Genomic DNA, 18,874 nt, shown 5'->3' with positions numbered 1-18,874 from the left:
AGTATAACTGATTAACAATGCTGTGATATTTTCAGGTACGCAGCAGAGTGACTCGGTCATACGTATATACCAATGTACTTTCCGACTCCACTAATTTGACTGTTCTAGGTACCTCATCGGAGATGGCAATGGCACCCCATTCCAGTACTCTTGCCTGGAAAATCCCATGGGCAGAGGAGCCTGGTAGGCTACAGTCCATGGGGTCGCTAAGGGTCAGACACGACTGAGCAACCTCACTTTCACTTTTCACTTTCATGCATTGGAGAAGGAAAATGGCAACCCACTCCAGTGTTCTTGCCTGGAGAATCCCAGGGACGGCGGGGGAGCCTGGTGGGCTGCCGTCTATGGGGTCGCACAGAGTCAGACATGACTGAAGTGACTTAGCAGTAGGTACCTCCTACAAGTGGAATCAAGCAGTATTTGTCCACACCTAAAGTATATTGGAATGTACTTTTCAGGTTAACTTAACGTATGTCCTACAAACAGACTGTATCTTCTTTTTATTTCCCCCTGTGCTATACAGTAGGTTATCATTAGTTATCTGTTTTATACATAGTAATGTAGGGGGTGGGATAAATTGGGAGATTGGGACTGACATGGAGGAATCTTAAATGCATATGGCTACGTGACAGAAACTGTACGACATTCCAAGTATACGACACTGGAAAAGGCACAACAAAAGGAGACAGTAAAAGGAATGGTGGTCGGCAGGGGTCAGGAGAGAGGTGGATAGATAGGTGAAGCACAGAGCATTTTTAAAAATTAATTAATTTATTTTAATTGGAGGATACTTTCTTTACAACATTGTGGTGGTTTCTGCCTTACATCGACATGAATCACCCACGGTGCATATGTGTCCCCCCATCCTGAACCCCCGTCCCACTTGCCTCCCCACCCCATCCCTCTGGGTTGTCCCAGAGGACCAGCTTTGAGTGCCCTGCTTCATGCATCGAACTTGCACTGGTCTTCTATTTCACATATGGCAAAATACGTGTTTCAATGCTATTCTCTCAAGTCATCCCACCCTCGCCTTCTCCCACATAGTCCAAAAGTCTGTTCTTTGCATCTGTGTCTCCTTTGATGCCTTGCATATAGAATCGTCGTTACTGTCTTTCTAAATTTCACACGTATGCGTTAATAAATTGTATTGGTGTTTCTCCTTCTGACTTACTTCACTGGCACAGAGGATTTTTTAAGGCAGTGAAAACTATTTTGTGTGATACTATAATGATAGATACGTACTGTTAGATATTTGTCCGAACCCAAAGAATATACAACATCAAGAATGAAATAGAATATAAACTATGAATTTGAGTGATAACGATGTGTCAGTGTGGGTTACACAGTGTAACCCAAGTGTCATCGGTTATAACAAAGGTACCATTCTGGTGGGGATGCAGATAAAGGTAAAGTAATGAGTGTGTGGGGCAGGAGGGTATCAGAAATCTCTGGACCTTCCCCTCAAGTTTGCTCGGAACCTAATACTGCTCTAAAAAGGTACAATCCATTGAAAAAATAACAATAACTTTTTGAACCCCACACCTCCACCTGTTACACTGTAAGTGTGCCATTCACATGCTGCTTACTCGTGTTAAAGAACACAGGCAGGGAGCCAGGAGTCGGTTCCAAGTTGCACAGTGGATGTCTCTCAGGTCTGCCAGGGTGTCTCTGTGACGCTGTGTGGCGCTGCCCTTGGGAACTGCTAGCACCTGGGAGTGTGGAGGCCAAGTCCAAGGGATCGGCTGCTCTGAGATCCCTGATCAGGGCAGGGACTCAGGGCTGTGTGATGCTCCCTTGTTGAAAAAAAACAAAACAAAACAAAAAAAAACACTTGTATGGCCTCAACCTCAACCTTGTAAGAGGGAATTGCTTTCCACAAACCCTTTCAAACCCTATCTGGACCTGTTCCACGGTCAAGGTCTCACAAACTCACAGAGGTCAAGTCCTTTGTGTGTGTGACAATGATCGTGTGTCTGTCTGGCTGCAGAATTTGGCTCTCAGACTCTGGTAAACCTCGGAATCCTGCAAAAGCCTGCTAACTAACAGTTTCTCAGACTCTCCCTAACTCACTGCCTTGTGTAGCGAGCCCAAGAATACATCTCTTTTTTCCTAACAAGAGCCCAGGTGATTCTCATGTGGATGCGCCCAGCTTTTCCAGGAAGCCAGAGAAAAAGGGTTTTCCCCAGAACCTCTGCCATGGCCATTTGTTTGGTCTGGAAACTGATGGGTTCTTTGACTACCGCCAATGCTTGCCAAGGTGAGATTAAAATGATTTTTCACTAAAGTGATTATGGGGATCACCCCCACCCTCATAGATAATCTGATATTAAAATAATAATACTAAGCTGTTAAATAAGGAAGGACAACACATTTCAGGATTTTTTCCATGCTATTTTAATTTTGTTGTTGTTCAGTCACTAAGTCGTGTCTGACTCTGCGACCCCGTGAACTGCAGCATGCCAGCTTCCCTGTCCTTCACTATCTCCCAGAGTTTGCTCGAACTCATGTCCATTGAGTCGGTGATACCATCCAACCATGTCATGCTCTGTCACCCCCATCTCCTCTTGCTCTCAATCTTTCCCAGCATCAGGGTCTTTTCCAATGAGTCACCTCTTCAGCTGGCCAAAGTACTAAAGCTTCCTCAGCATCAATCCTTCCAATGAATATTCAGGATTGATTTCCTTTAGGATTGACCGGTTTGATCTGTGTTGTCCAAGGAACTCTCAAGAGCCTTCTCCAGCACCACAATTCAAAAACATCAATTCTTTAGCTATTTTAATGATATTTTGTAAAAGTCAAATATCGATTAATTTCCCATTCTCATTTTTTTCTTTCTGTTTTTACCCCTGCTTTCCTGGTACCCCCAAACACATGGCTTATTCTGCCTAGTTGGCAGAAGTAGGCGTTCTACACCAGTGCCTATGAAGTTTCAGGTGCCAAACTGGGCATCCAAAACACAGAAGTGGAGAGAACTGCTGTCTTGGCTAGGATGGGCCAGGCTCTTGACTCTGCACTTCAGAACCAGCTAGGACCCAGGCTTTGGGTTAGAATGGAGTTCCAGTTGGGCCTGCAATTAACCAGATAATTAAAGACCACACAAAATTTTTACCCCAAACCCAGCAAAGGCGCTAATCAAGCAAAATGCCCAATGTCAGGCTCTGCAGAAATAAATCAGACCTAGAACTGGTGCAGAGAAGGACAGACAGCACCACAGGCCCCTGCTCTGAGCTCAACTTTCTGTACTTGGTTCTAAGGCAGGACACTCACTTGATCAGGCATCTCTCTCCAGGTGGATGTGGCTGGACTCTGGCTGGATCATTGTTCCTCCCCCACCACCAGTTACTTCTTCAGAAGGTTCATGATAGCTTTCAATGACTCCTCTGATGATGCTCTTCCCTTCCTGCGCCTATGCAAGCCCCTGCCACTGTCTAAGAGATCTTCTAAAACTGTAAAACAGATTGTGTTTCTCACCTATATAAAGCCCTCCAGAAGCATGGACCACACACTTCTCCAGGTCCCAGCCCTGACCTCAAAGGGACTCCATCCTCTGGCTCCTTTGTGGACCTGGTTTTATCCTGTCTACCCCTTAATCTGCTCCCTGCACTTCCCTCGATTCCAGAAACAAGCTCCATATTACCCTGCCTTGGGGCCTTTGCACTTGGGGCGCCCTCTTCCTAGAAAGTTCTTCCCTCACATCTTCAAATCTTGTCACTCAGGTAACCTTTGCAGAGAAGACTTCCCTGTCCACCCAATCTTACAATTCTCTCCCTCTCCTCCCAAGACACTCTCTGTCTCTGGGAATTATTATTTTCATGGCATTTATCACTATTTGAAATCGCCTTTTCCATTTTTACAGAAACCTTTGTTTCATTTATTTATTCATTCACTGTTGGTCCCTCCGCACTAGGCTATAACAGCCTTGAGCTCCAGAACCTAGTCTGTTTCATTCACTGATGAATCCCGTGTGCCCAGGACACAGCTTAATGCAAACCAGGCACCTTGGCAAACATCTGTTGAACAAAAGACTGAATTCGGATGTGCACCGACAGCAGTTCAGGAGCCTCAGAAGAGCCTGTTTATTTCTCCTTAATTCACTCATTCCTATTAGGAGCCATGAGCCATAATTGCTGTGCCCCCAAGTGCTGCGTCTTGCTCAAAGACACCTAGTTCAGGGTCCTCATTATTGGTGAATTCATTATCCAAATCCTGCACATGTGAGGCTGCATGGATGAGCCAGCAAACTCCATCTTACTGTGAATATGTGACCTGACCTTTCATAAAATCAATCTCTGCTCAAACACACCCCCAGCCCCGTCCCACCGCACCCCTGTTGAATACCCTGTGGTTCATGGTCGTGGCCAGGCAGCCTCTCTCTGATTGCCAGCTCATGTCAACATGTGACCAAACAATGCAAATAGGAGGCAAAAATGACTGCAAAGTGAGAATGGGTATCTTGCAGCATAGTCAGGACTTCACGAGATGGATGTGAGGATTGTTGGGGATTTGGTGGCGTGGGGTGACATGCCAGCCAAGGGCGACCAAGAGCCTGTGCAGAAGGGCGCTGGTTAACAATGGGAGAAGAGAAAACCAACAAGAGTGATGATGTGATAGGCGCATCCCAGCCATTTGAATATCAAAGGATTAAGAGGAACCCTTGAGAAAATGATGACATGCTCAAACATTTTTCGCAAAAGTGACCCACTTTATGATCTGGCTCTGAAAGTCAGACTTTATAATCCAGCTGGGAAAGCGAAGGATTTTGTATTGCATCATCATGTGATTGTATCAGACAAAGGTTGCCCCCTCCCACCAAAAATCCACATAACTGACTTTTGGGTTAATCCTAGTGTGTACTTAGAAAAGATAAGACAAAATACACATAGTCTCACAAGTGATGATTCTGTTTTCAAGATAAGGCTGGAAGAACAACCTTGAATTTTATTATTTGCTATGAAATGATGGTCCCTATTTTTATTTATTTATTTTTGGCAGCTCTGGGTCTTCACTGCTTCTCACAGGCTTTCTCTAGTAGTGGCAATTGTCATAGTGCGCGGGCTTCTCATTGTGGTGACTTCTCTTGTTACAGAGCACGGGCTTTCAGGTCCACAGGCTTCAGCAGTTGTGGCCCACAGGCTTGGTTGCCCCAAGGCACATGGGATCGTCCCAGACTAGGAGTGAACTTGCATCCCTTGCATTGCAAGTCAGATTCTTAACCACTGGACCACCAGGAAAGTCCTGGTCCCTATTCTTAAGTGAGCTCCCCTGAAGGCTATGAGTCTCAACCTTAGTTGATCAGTTATACTCATCTGGGCAGCTGTACAAACTCCAGATGTCCAGGCTAATTAAGTAAGAATCTTCAGAGGTGGAACTGAGATCAGCATTTTCCAGCTGTTCCCTCAGCCCCTGAAATCCCCATGTGCATCCCATGTTGGGAAGCACTGTTTCAAGGTACCCTTATCCTCTGTAATAAAGATCTGCTTTAACACCAGGAACCCAGGCATCCTTACCATTAGGTGGTGGTTTTTGCTTTCTTAACACAAGTACTTTCAGGGCACAGACCTGATGTTTGTTCTTCTTTCCTGATTTCTCAAGGCAGGTTCATCACAATGAGCATTTAACAAAAGACCTATATCACTGGACCCAGATCCCTCCTCTCAAGTGAGCCTTGGTTTTCATTCTGAGCTCAAGTTTGGGGGCCTGACGTTTGTCTGCAGCAGCCAAATGGGATGGGTGGCAAGGTCCAGGCACTGGCTTGGCTGTGTTTCTGGGCTGGGTGGGGCTGGCTAGGAGCGTCCACCCTCAACCTGAGCACATGGTCACTGTCCAGAGACTGCTCAGAAGTAATCCTTTGTCAGGTCGGAAGGTGCCACAGCCACCAAATTCTGCCCCAGGACTATCAACATGGGCTGCTCACAGTCCGCAGAAGGTGGATGGTGGGGGACCCGCCTGAAGACCACTGAGGGGCTCTGCCAGTCTGATCTCCTCCCTTCAGAGGATGGACATCCTGTGGACAACTGCCCTCCATTCAGGGTCTCCCTTCAGGACTGCAAACTTGAAAAAAGGATGGTTGATTTGAATGACTCTCTCACTTCCCCTGGTCTTTCTGCTCTGGGTCTGGTTATTTCCCATCCTGAAGCCAAAACCACTGAAATCAGAGCTGTCTTTAGCTGACCCAGAAAAGCTCTGTCGGGCCCTTGCCCAAACGTGGTACAGCCGGCAGTCTAGGCCTGTTCCTGCTGGGGTGTGGCAGGTCCCCAGGCTTCCTTCCTGGCTCATCTCTATGTGGGATCACACGTGTGCACACGCCCACACACAGGTCTGTGCATGTATAGACACGTCCATGTGAGGGTGGCAGGGAGAAGACACGATCTCCAGCTTCCCCATGGCTTCCTTTCCCCCTGTGCCCCAAATAGTTAGTAACAACATTAATAGCTGTCCCTTGGTTTGGGGTTTTTTTTGTTTTTGTTTTTTTTTGGCAGGGGGTGGGATGCAATAGGAGTCACACCATGTGGCATGCAGGATCTTAGTTCCCCAACCAGGGATTGAACCTGCGTCTCCTGCATTGCAAGCTTCGAGCCGGAACCACTGGACTGCCAAGGAAGTCCCAGAAGCTGTCGTTTGTTAATGCTGTTCTTGGGGCTCAGCACCATGTTAGTACCATTTAGCGGATTTTGCTAAGACCTCAGGCTCTAAAGTTAGACAGACCTTGGTTTTAGGCCTCAGGTTTCCTGTCTATAAATGGAGTGATTGGATTAACACACACATAATAGTAACCATCGATCTAAAGCTCTAGACAAATATTAACTCTTTTAATCCTCATTACACCCCACAAGCTATATACCACCAGTATGCTCAGATTACAGACAGGAAACTGAGATACACGTAAGTTCAGTAACTTGCAACACAGCCAGCTCTCACAGTCAGGCAGTTTGGCTCCAGAATCCACGCTCCTCACTCCAGTCTACAACCAGCAGGAGTGCCCGCTTCATGGGGTTGCAAGCACTACACAAAGATCCCTTAGCTTGACACGTGGCACAGGGCACATCTAAACAAACAGCAGGTAACATACTTCTTTCTTTGAGAAGTTATTTGCAGATTATTGTTTTCTTACAGGAGACCGAGGCTCAGTGGAATAAATAACTCATCCAAGGTCGCTCAACCAATGAGTTAGTAAGTGGTGGAACAGAGATTTGAACTCAGGCCTGAGGGCTCCAAAGCTTTGTTCCTATGCCTGTGTCACTGGACAACCTCTTTCTAAGTCAAATATGTACCTGCTGAAGAGGTGCTGTTCAGTTGCTCAGTCGTGCCTGACTCTTTGTGACCCCATGGGATGCCAGGCTTTCCTGTCCTTCACTATCTCCTGGGGTTTGCTCAAACTCACGTCCATCGGTGATGCCATCCAACTATCTCATTTTCTGTCTCCCTCTTCTCCTCCTGCCCCCAACCTTTCCGAGCATCAGGGTCTTTTCCAGTGAGTTGGCTCTTCATATTAGGTGATCCAAAGTATTGGAGCTTTAACATCAATCCTTTCAACAAATATTCAGGATTGATTTCCTTTAGGATTGACTGGTTGGATCTCCTTGCAGTCCAAGGGACTCTCAAGAGGCTTCTCCAGCACCACAATTATTTGAAAGCATCATTTCTTTGGTGCTCAGCCTTCTTTATGGTCCAACTCTCACATCATACATGACTATTGGAAAACCGTAACTTTGACTATGTGGACCTTTGTTGGAAAAGTGATGTCTCTGCTTTTTAATATGCTAAGTTCATCATAATTTTTTTCCCTAAGGAGCAAGCGTCGTTTAATTTCATGGCTGCAATCACCATCCATAGTGATTTTGGAGCGCAAGAACATGAAGTCTGTCACTGTTTTCATTGTTTCCCCATCTGTTTGCCATGAAGTGATGAGATCGGATGCTATGATCTTTGTTTTTTGAATGTTGCGTTTTAAGCCAACTTTTTCACTCTTTTCTTTCACTTTCATCAAGAGGTTCTTTACTTTCTCTTCACTTTGTGCCAATCTCATCTGCATAGCTGAGATTATTGATATTTCTCCCAGCAATCTTGATTCCAGCTTGTGTTTCATCCAACCCAGCATTTCACATGATGTACACTGCATATAAGTTAAATAAGCAGAGTGACAATATAGAGCCTTGATGTACTGACATCAAGGGAGTACTGGGAACTAGTCCATTTTCCATGTCCGGTTCTAACTGTTGCTTCTTGACCTGCATACAGGTTTCTCAGGAGGAAGGTAAGGTGGTCTGGTATTCCCATCTCTTAGAGGGTACAGCCTTTATTTCTCCAAATTACAAGAAGCTGACTTGTTTGTAAAAATTCCAGAAAAGTATACTCAATATTTTGTAATAACCTATAAGGGAAAAGAAGCTGAGAAAAATGGATGTGTGTGTGTGTGTGTGTGTGTAAACTAACACAGCATTGTAAATCAACCATGCTTCAGTTTAAAAAAACCTGAAGAAAAAAAAAAGAAATTCCAAGCAAAACAGCCTAATCCCCACTTCATGATTGTTGATGGCCATTTCCCAAGATCAGGCTGGGTGCCCACGGTACTTAGATCTGAAAGGAAATACTCAGGATGGAGACTGAGCCAGGGAACGTGGAAACACCACTTTCCCTGGAGATATGTGACAAGGGCTTTATGAGTTAAAAACACAAACATCCCATTTTCTGGGCTCCCTCCCCAGCCTGGCTGCCTCCCTTGCATGTCTGGAAGCCCCTCAAGGCCATGTAGATCCTTTAGGTTACCCCGACCCTAAGGAAGAGATGGAGGTGACCTTGGTCCTTGTGCAACCCAACCTCCGAGATATTCCATAGACCTCAGTGCTGAAGGGACAGCTTGAAGGGCAGCTGATGGACCCGGTAACACCCCCACAAGAAGCCCTCTTCCACCCACTGGTCTCCTTTCTGTTCCCCAAGCTCATTCCCAACCCCAGAGCCACTTGCACTGCGCTTGGCCTGGAAAGCCCTTTCTCGGGCTCTTCACACCACTGACTCCTTCTCTGTACTCAGGTCTGAGCTCATATGTTCCCCTGGACCACCCTGCCCCAAGTTGCCAACCATCTCCCCCACCATCACATCATCCTGTAGGGTCTCTTTACAGCAAAGTTATCTTATTCTTCTATTGAATAGTCTATAGACTCTCTTTTCCAGCGAGGATATAAATTCTGAGGACCAGAATCTTCTTTGTCTTGGCCACTAGTCAATTCCTAGGACTTAAAACAGCTCTGGTACACTGTGGGTGTTTGATAAATTTGGGGGAAGGATGGAAAGAAGGAAAGGAAGGAGTGAGGGAGGGAGGGAGCAGGAGGTTGAAGCAATCAATCTTCACAGCCCAGTTCTCATGCCTGCCCTACCCCAGGTATCCATCACCTTATCACCTGTCACCAGTGGCTACTGGATCTGTCTCCCAGACCAGCCACCATTGATCCTCTTAACACCCTGAATCACTCAGAGGACCCAAATGAGTTTTTCTTTCACTCACTCCCTCTCATCATCTCACAAGTTATTCCACTCTGCCTGGAGCCACACACCTCCCTTACTCTGATTAACTTTTAATTAACCTTCAGATCTCAGTTTAGACATGATTTCATTCAACATTCAGTTAACAGAAATCACTCTACAAAGTTATCAAGTGAGAGAATTTTGGGTGATGAAGGAAGCGCTTTTACTTTAATCTTATGCCTTTTCTATATATACTGTTTGAATTTTCTAACTACGTACATATATTCTTTTAGTTTAACAAGGGTTATCTGAATACGGAATAATGGATTGCTCCTTATTTTCTTTCTAACATTTCTCTGCTTTGAAAAAATATCCTAATAAATGTACTTTGTCAATGTCAGTACCACAATGACTTAATTATTACAGCTTTGTTTTATGGTTTAATATCTTGCCAGGAGCCACCTTCCTGACTTCTTTCATTCATTCTACTATTTTTTTCATAGTGAATTGCCTCCAGCTTCCATTACCAAATAGACTATTCGATCACCTGGAAAGAAATGATAATTTTACCCTATTTTTTATCGTGTATAACTCTTAATTCTGTTTTATTTCTTCTTGTACTGGAGCTTGTAGAACCATGGTACATAATAGAGGCAATTGCGGGCATTCATATCTCATTCTTGATTGTAATGGGACTATTTCTAGGGTTTGACCTTTGAAAAGGATTGTTGGTTTAAAGGAGGTGCCTTCCTCATAGGAAAGAAGTATTCTTCTATTGTCAGAGCCAGAGATAAGCCATTACTGTAAAGTTCTCTGCAGGATGAGTCTTGTTGCCACCCCAAATCCAGTCCCTGTAATTACACTTCAGCACTTCAGGAAATCTCTCTTGGGTCTCCCTGTCATTCCAAAGCTCTTTTGGGGGTCCTGAGGTCTGTGAGTTCTCACAGCCTAGCTCCCTATGTGCTCTACTTGGGGTTCCCATCCCCTCTCACCTGTAACCGCTGGTCTGTCTCCTAGACCAACCACCACCGAGCCCTCTCCTGGTGTTCCACATTCCTGGTTTCTGCGTCTCTCAGCCCCAGTGTCTTAGCCTCAGCTGTACTAGGACAGTGCTTATCTCTGTACCCTGACTTCATCCTCACAGGGTACCTGTTTTCAGCATCTCTCTTGATTCCATCCTCTGCAGTTCATGGGCAAGTCCAATCCCATCCTTTGTTTTCCTTAGATTTTACTGATGTAGGGAAATACTGATGAGAAAATATAAGTGAGAATAAGAACAGCAAAATCCTGATTTTTAAAAAAAAACTACTTGTGTGTTACAGCCTGGGGGGTGTGGGGAGAAGGCTGGAAGGAAACATACAGAAATGCTAAACAGTGGTTATTTCTGGGAGCTGGCAATATGCTATTTGTACGAATGGCCAAGTTCACTTTTTGATGAGTGTATGACTTACGGTGCCAGCAGCTTCATTTTCAGTGTGGAGTCTTCCTCAGGGAAATTCTTGATTCCCTTTCCTTTTGTATTGCTTTTTAAACTCTCATCATGGCACCAATGTGTCTCTTCTGGTCCTAAAATACCTCCCCAAGCCAATGGTAGGAATAGTTATAATTTATTGAGTTCTTACTATGTGCCAGGAACTATACTAAGTGCCTTTCGTCATTGCCTGATTAAAAGAGCTCTGTAGAAACTGCCGAGTGCAGCACTCCTATTACAGCCTCGATTAATTCTCATGACAGCCTCATGAAGTTATTATTGTTATTATCTTCATCCTGTAGAAGAAGAAGAAATGGAGATTTGGAGCGGTAATTCGCCACAGGTAGCTCAAGTGAAGTAGAGCCGGGTGGGGACTTTGGCCAACTAGAGAAACTTACATCCAGTCCAAAGCGGGGGAGGGGTTACTGATGCCCAGCTGCTGGGGATTGTTTCCACACGGACACGTGGGACAGAGCGCCCCATTGTTCACGAGAAGCTGCAAATCAGATTTTCCTGGGACATATCCTGAATTTTAAATTGCAGCGATATACTTAACTTATAAAAATATACAGGACTTCGCTGGTGGTCCAATGATAAAGAATCCACCTGCCAGTGCAGGGGACATGGGTTCGATCCCTGGTCTGGGAAGATTCCACATGTTCAGGAGCAACTAAGCCCATGAGTCACAACTATTGAACCTGCACTCTAGAGCCCGGGAGCCACAACTACTGAAGCCCACGTGCCCTAGAGCCCATACGCTGCAACAAGAGAAGCTACTGCAAAGAGAGTAGCCACCTACCCCCAAGTCTCCCCAACTAGAGAAAGCCCTTGAGCAAGCCCACATGCAGCAAATATGACCCAACACAGCCAAAAATAATTAATTAATTTAAAAATATTAATACAATTTAAAATCAAAATACAATAAAATACAAGTGAAAAACAAAACATAAACAAACACACCAAACAGAACATTCTTCAGTCCAAATTTGCCCTAGATGAACATTATCTGCTTCAGAAGCTCCAGCTTGGATTAAGTTCTCCAGCCCCAAGAAGGCCCAATTTTTTCCGACTTTTGCCCCCACCGCAGTTTGTACACAGTCTGTGTCTGACTCTTCGCAACCTCATGGACTGTAACATACCAGGCTCCTCTGTCTTTGGGATTCTTCAGGCGAGAATACTAGAGTGGGTTGCCATGCCTTCCTCTCGGGGATCTTCCCAACTCAGGGATCAAACGCACATCTCTCACGTCCCTCGCCTTGGCAGGTGGCTTTTTTACCACTACAGCCACCTGGGAAGCCTCCTTAGGCAAACAGTCAATAATTTTGGCTTTGCTGTCTCTACCACAACTACTCAGCTCTGCCATTTTGGCACAAAAATTGTAAACAAACAGGCATGGCTGGATTTCAATACGATTTTATTTACAGACTCTGAAAGTTGAATTTTGTCTAGTTTTTTTTTTTTTAATGTGTCATGAAACAACATTCTTCTTTTGATTTTTCCAACCATCTACATATGCAAAAACCAGCCTCAGCTCGTAGGCTGTACAAAACAGGTGGTGCGACGCTTTAGACCACTTAAAATTCTTGACCGTGTGTCCAGGAGCCACTGGTGTTTGCTGGCTCTGCATCCTAGTTTCAAGCTGCCTTAAGCCCCCTCAGGTAAGGCGCGTTTCACAAGCAGATGCGGGCATGTGTGTAGCCCTCTAGTCCCGTGTGGTTCTGACTGGTCTGTTTCAGTAGCTTTCACATTTAGTCTTCAGCTGAACTTCTCCTTCTTATGAAATCTCTTGTTGAGAATGTGAAATAGCTATTGATAGGTGGGTCCCACAACCAGTCGTCTTTCCCTGCCCAGTGGCCCCTGATGTAAACCCTGGAAAAAGCATAGTGGATGGAAAAATCACCATCCTATGGTCTGGTTTATAACAATGGATGGACCGTGAAATGGTCATACAGCCATCTGGCAAAGGACTTTGCTTACAACCCTAAAATGTGTTGAAGAGAGTGCAGTTCTGAGTAGTGATTATGAACTTGGCTTTGGAGTCTGAAAGACTTACATTTGAGTGTGCCGCTTGTAGCTGTATCCTTGGGAAAATCACCTACTTTATAGATTTCCTCATCTGTGAAATAGGACTCATAAAACCAGGTACCTCAACAGGCTGTCTTGAGTGCTAGAGAGGATTTAGAATGGCATGTGGTGTACGGTAAGTGCTTCACATTTGTGACTTATTCTGATTTGTTATCCAGCCAGGTGGAAGGGGATGGGGCTTAAAAACAAACAGGAATCTGGCTGAAACTCTCAAATCCAAACAAGAAAAAGGAAGGCCTTTTCTCAATATCAGGGAAGGAGTTCTGAGTTTGTCCTTCTTCCAAGAATTTCTTTGAGTCTTCAAGCCTTCTCTCCAAGACTCCCCTTCTTGGTTCTGAGTCCCTTCTCTGCCTGGTAAGTGGAGAATCAGAACCGAGAGAATGGGCTCATATCGCATGCCATTTTCTGTGAAATGCCTCTGGTTTGCAGCATACTTGTAGTGCGGGTTAAATACATGGCTCTCCTCGAGCCAAGGAAGCAACCTAAATGTCCATCAACAGAGGAATGGATAAAGAGGATGTAGTACGTATACACAATGGGATGTTGCTGCTGCTGCTGCTGAGTCACTTCAGTCGTCTCCAACTCTGTGTGACCCCATAGACAGCAGCCCACCAGGTTCCCTTGTCCCCGGGATTCTCCAGGCAAGAACACTGGAGTGGGTTGCCATTTCCTTCTACAGTGCATGAAAGTGAAAAGTGAAAGTGAAGTCGCTCAGTCGTGTCCAACCCTCAGCGACCCCATGGACTGCAGCCTTCCAGGCTCCTCCGTCCATGGGATTTTCCAGGCAAGAGTACTGGAGTGGGGTGACAATGGGATGTTACTTAGCCATTAAAAAGGATGAAATAATGCTGTTTGCAGCAACACGGATGAACCTAGAGATTATCATACTAAGTGAAGTAAGTCAGAAAGAGAAAGGCAAATGCCATATGGTAGCACTTATATGTGGAATCTAAAATATGACATAAATGAATTTCCACAAAGCAGAAATAGACATACAGAATAGACTTGTGGTTGCCAAGGGTCGGGGTCAGGGGATGGTAGGGAGAGGGATGGATTGGGAGCTTGGGATTAGCAGATGCAAACTGAGACATATAGAATGGATAAACAACAAGGTCCTACTGTATAGCAAAGGGAACTATATTTAATATTCTGTAATAAGATATCATGGAAAGAATATGAAAATTATATATATATATATATATACGTATAATTGAATCATTTTGGTGAACAGCAGAAACTAACAGGACATTGTAAATCAACTACACTTCATTAAAATTTTAAGAATATACATGGCACGGGACTTCCCTGGTGGTCCAGTGGCTAAGACTTTGTGCTCCCAATGCAGGGGGCCCACGTTCGATCCCTGGTTGGGGAACTAGATCCTGCATGCCACAACTAAGATCCTGTGGGGCCAAATAAAGAAATAAAATGTTTTTAAACATGCATAGCACTCCTATTATTATCAGATAATAATAGACATAGTGTAATGGTAAAGCCAGATGCAAATATTGACTCTTCCCTTCACCAGCTGTGACAACCCTCTCTCCTCTGCGATCCTGCATTGACTCATCATCGAATGTCAGTGTGAATAGTCCCTACCTCCTAGGGTGGTGGATGAGAGTAAATGAGAAGAATGTAGGTTTCAGCTCTGTGCCTTGTCCACTGGAAGCACTTCAAAGGTGCTAGCCATTATAATGATGCGCCCAGAGCTTTGCAAAAATTATCTTACTTCATATATGATCTTATTTCTTACAGTAACTACTCTGAAAATATAAGCCCAGCTGTGTGTGAATATAAGCCTTGTCTGCGGTCCTCGACACCACCTGGCCCCTCACCTCCACGCCATCTCTACGGGCAGAGACAAGAACAATAAGGCATAATTTCACACTGTGTTGTGGTGAGAGGTTCTGAAATTGTTTGTCATTTATGAGAACTGGCAGAGCCATTAACTGCCCTGGAGACTGGCTAATTGGCTAGTTAACAAACACCCACAACGATTATCAAACACCCGCAATGAGTTAACTCAGGCTGATGGCGAAGGAAGAAAAGGAAAGAGAATGCTGACTGTCGTTTCCCCAGGATATACCCATGCAATTCTGTCCTCCTGAAGGAGTGAGCTGCACAGCAGAGCCCAGAAAGCTGTGGTTCCAGGCAAGGGGATCGTTAAAGGGGACTATCCTGTGTTATCTATCAGAGAGAGTGGGTTACTCCGAATCCGTGCCTGGAATCCACACCGAGGAGCCAGCAGACCTTGATTGTGTTCTGGCTCACCTCTTACGCATTTGAGCGCAAGCACAGTTTTGTTTTGTGTTTTAATTGGAAGATTATTGCTTTACAAGGTTGTGTTGGTTTCTGCCATACAACAACTCGAATCAGTCATAACTATATATTAATATATATCCCTTCCCTCACGAGCCTCTCTCCCATTCCCCCCAAAAATATTTATTTGGCTCCTCGGGGCTTTGTTGCAGCATGAGGGGGTCTTAGTTCCTCTGACCAGGGATCAAACCCAAGTCTGCTGCATTGCAAGGTGGATCCTTAACCACTGGACCACCAGGGAAGTCCCTAAGCACAATGCTATTGGCCAGTTGCTTCATCTGTAAAATGGGACGATAAGTTTTTATATATAAATATATATATATACACACATATATGTCTACCCACTGGGTTTCCCCCGGTGGCTCAGCAGTAAAGAATCTACCTACAATGCAAGAGCCACAGGAGACACATGTTCGATCCCTGAGTCGGGAAGATCCCCTGGAGAAGGAAATGGCAACCGACTCCAGTATTCTTGCCTGGAGAATCCCATGGGCAGAGGAGCCTGGCGGGCTACAGTCCATGGGATTGCAAAGAGTCGGACACAATGAAGCAACTCAGCACGCACATGCACACACACACATGTATATTCCACTTTCTTTTCCCCTTTCCCCTCATTGACTGGGGAAAAAATAACAGCTCTCATGATGAATGCTTATGCTTCCTAGCTCTTTGCCCTTCTAAATAGATCCCAGGATCATGCAAAAATCTAAGCAGAAAGTTTCCATCTCCAGCTTTATTTATTTTTTTCCTCTACTAATCTCCTTTTTGTGCCCCAAGAAAGACGCTGATTGACCCACCAAGGCAGAACCACCAAGTCTGAAGGATCTTCACTGTGGGAGAGGAGAAGCCCCAGGCTGGACCCAGGTGCTCTTTCTGCCCCCCTCCCCCGACTCAGGGCCACACTTGTTTCCACAGGGGCTTTCCGAGGCGTGTGCAAGAAAATTGATCACTTCCCCGAAGATGCTGACTACGAACAGGATACAGCTGAGTATCTCCTGCGTAAGTTTCCCCGACTTCCAGGGTCCCCCTGGCGGGAGGATGGTGAGGAGGGGTGCCCTGTGGTCACCCAGCTGCCTCTGAGTTTGAGGCTCCCCAATACCTAGCCTCAGAAATGGATATGTGCAATGAAGCTTCAGGAAAATCTTTGCTAGTAGACAGAGACATTCAGGCAGTTCTGATATCTGAGTCTCTTTCATTTCAATGAACTAGAAACAGGAAAAGAAAAAAAAAAAGGTGAATCAAACCTCAAAAGTTCTTTTTAGTCCACTTACAAGAAAATCTAAGGGTTTTCTTTAACTTGAATACAAGTTTTCACCTGCCCCAGAGGGTGGATTTGAGGTGCTAATGGGTGAGGTGCTAATGGATGAAGTGCTAATGGGCGAGGTCCTGAGGGGCAAGGCCTGGGAGAATAAATGTAAACCAAGGTTCACCCTTCTTCAGTTTCAATAGCATTGGGGCAGGGCCAGTGTCTCCCCATAGATTGTCCCAAGGTCAGTGACCCTGATATGATGGGGAACTGTCATGAATACAGAATGTAGGAGGCAGTAGGGTATGCTGAGCAAGGGCTCTGGATTCTGGTCGACCAGGGCTTTTACTCCGCTGACGCCCTCCGAGCTGGGTTAGATCTGGGCCAAGTTGCTTTACCTCTCATTGTAAGACCAAACTCTATAAAACTCTTAGAGGAAAACAGAGGCAGAACACTCTTTGTCATAAATCGCAGCAAGATCTTTTTTGACCACCTCCTAGAATAATGAAAATAAGAATAAACAAATGGGACATACTTAAACTTAAAAGCTTTTGTGCAGCAAAGGAAACCATAAACAAAACAAAAAGACCATCCCCAGAGTGTGAGAAAATATTTGCAAACAGAGCAATTGACAAGGAATTAATCTCCAAAACATACACAGAGCTCATGTAGCTCAATATCAAAAAACAAAAACAAATTACACAATCAAAAAATGGGTGGAAGACCTAAAATAAACCTCTCTCTAAAGAAGACACACAGATAGCCAACCAACACATGAAAAGATGCTCAACATCACTAATAATTAGAGAAATGCAAATCAAAACTGCATCATCAAATAGTCTCTCACCTTTCTTTATAGTCAGGAATGAAGACTATAAAGTCATCCATTTAACAGGGTCATGAAAATTACATAAATGTGAAATGCACATTACACGCCGCCTGAAACCATACGTGTTGGCTCTTTTTTGTGGCATGGGATGAACAACAGCCAAGGCCAACAGCAGCCAAGGGCCTGACATTGATCCTGGCACAGAGGGAATTGGAAACAATGTAATTTAAATAGAATTTCTTCAACAGGGAGCCTGAGTTTCCTCAAAAGGGAAATTTTAAGGCACTGACTAATTTACTATTAGAGAGTGTTAAATGTAACATTTTTTAAAAAACTACTACAGTAATATCAATAAAAACTTCAAGAAATTGTGGTATTCTGACTATGCCTGTAACTCATAACTCAGGCAGAGTGTTTTACAATTAAAATCAGTTTTCACTCTACTCATGCTTGCTAGTCTGCAGAGGGGCTGTGGGTATTCATATGAGCCTTTAATCACATAACAATCTAAGTGGTGCTGGGGGATCAGTTTGAAAGAAACAGACACTTCTAAGCTAAATTTTAAAACGTAAACATATTATTTCTCTTTTTTCAGCTACTTGGATTTGTCCAATGCTGCCTAGGGTTTATATGAGCAGCTCAAAAAGATCTGATGTGGGAATAGAAGCCACATTTAGAGAGGGAGCTTGACCAGAGTTTGGGGGATGACATAGATTATTATTACTTGGACTTCCTCAAAAAAAGGATTATTCTAAAGCCATCACAAGTGGGGTTTTATCAGAGTGCCTAAGTTTTTACTTTTCTTCCCCATTTTGATGTTTGCCCTGCTGGGGATAAAACAGAACTGTGAGTTCTATTTCACAACTTGCAAAACTGATTTTAAATTCTTCCAAGAGATGCACCTCTTTTCCAACAAAATATATCTCTCCCCTCTTGGAAGGTGAAGGTCCTCACCATCAGCCACCGAACCCAGTTAAGGAGGGACTGTCCCAAGCACACGAATTTCCTGCTGGGAATGTTGGAATCCCTGACCCAGTCACGTGGGGCCAGGGTCCCGTTCCTGCAGGGGTCTCCAGCCCGTCCAATCCACACACTGCTAGTTCCTGCTGTGACCACACCCCAGGAGGATGGGATTCTCCACACTAATTTGTTTGCTTTTTCTTCTTCCTTATATGTGGTTGGGGAGGTTACAGTTTAAATCTGTAGCAGAAGGTTTAAGAGTCCACAGGTCCTGTTGACCTGAGCAGTGGTCCCCAACCTTTTTGGCACCAGGGACTGGTTCCATGGAAGACAATTTTTCCATGGACAGCAGGGGTCGGGCGGTTGAGGGGATGGTTTCAGGAAGATTGAAGCAATAGGGTTCTGGCTCCTATGAGAATCTAATGACCCTGATCTGACAGGAGGCTGAGTTTAGGCAGTAACGTGAGTGATGGGGAATGGCTGTAAATACAGATGAAGCTTC

General features: G+C 44.7%; 1 protein-coding gene across 1 annotated transcript in view; it reads left to right on the top strand.

The window, feature by feature from the left end:
• Nucleotides 1-18,874, top strand: part of CACNG3 (calcium voltage-gated channel auxiliary subunit gamma 3) — a 98,799-nt gene that overhangs the window by 69,030 nt on the left and 10,895 nt on the right. The window contains exon 2 of the mRNA XM_006071160.3: nucleotides 16,253-16,336. Coding sequence (XP_006071222.1) covers nucleotides 16,253-16,336 — 84 coding nt within the window. The remainder of the gene's footprint in view (nucleotides 1-16,252; nucleotides 16,337-18,874) is intronic.

This window comes from Bubalus bubalis, chromosome 24 (assembly GCF_019923935.1).
Source record: "Bubalus bubalis isolate 160015118507 breed Murrah chromosome 24, NDDB_SH_1, whole genome shotgun sequence".
NCBI lineage: Eukaryota > Metazoa > Chordata > Mammalia > Artiodactyla > Bovidae > Bubalus > Bubalus bubalis.
This window is presented reverse-complemented; position numbering and strand designations above follow the sequence as displayed.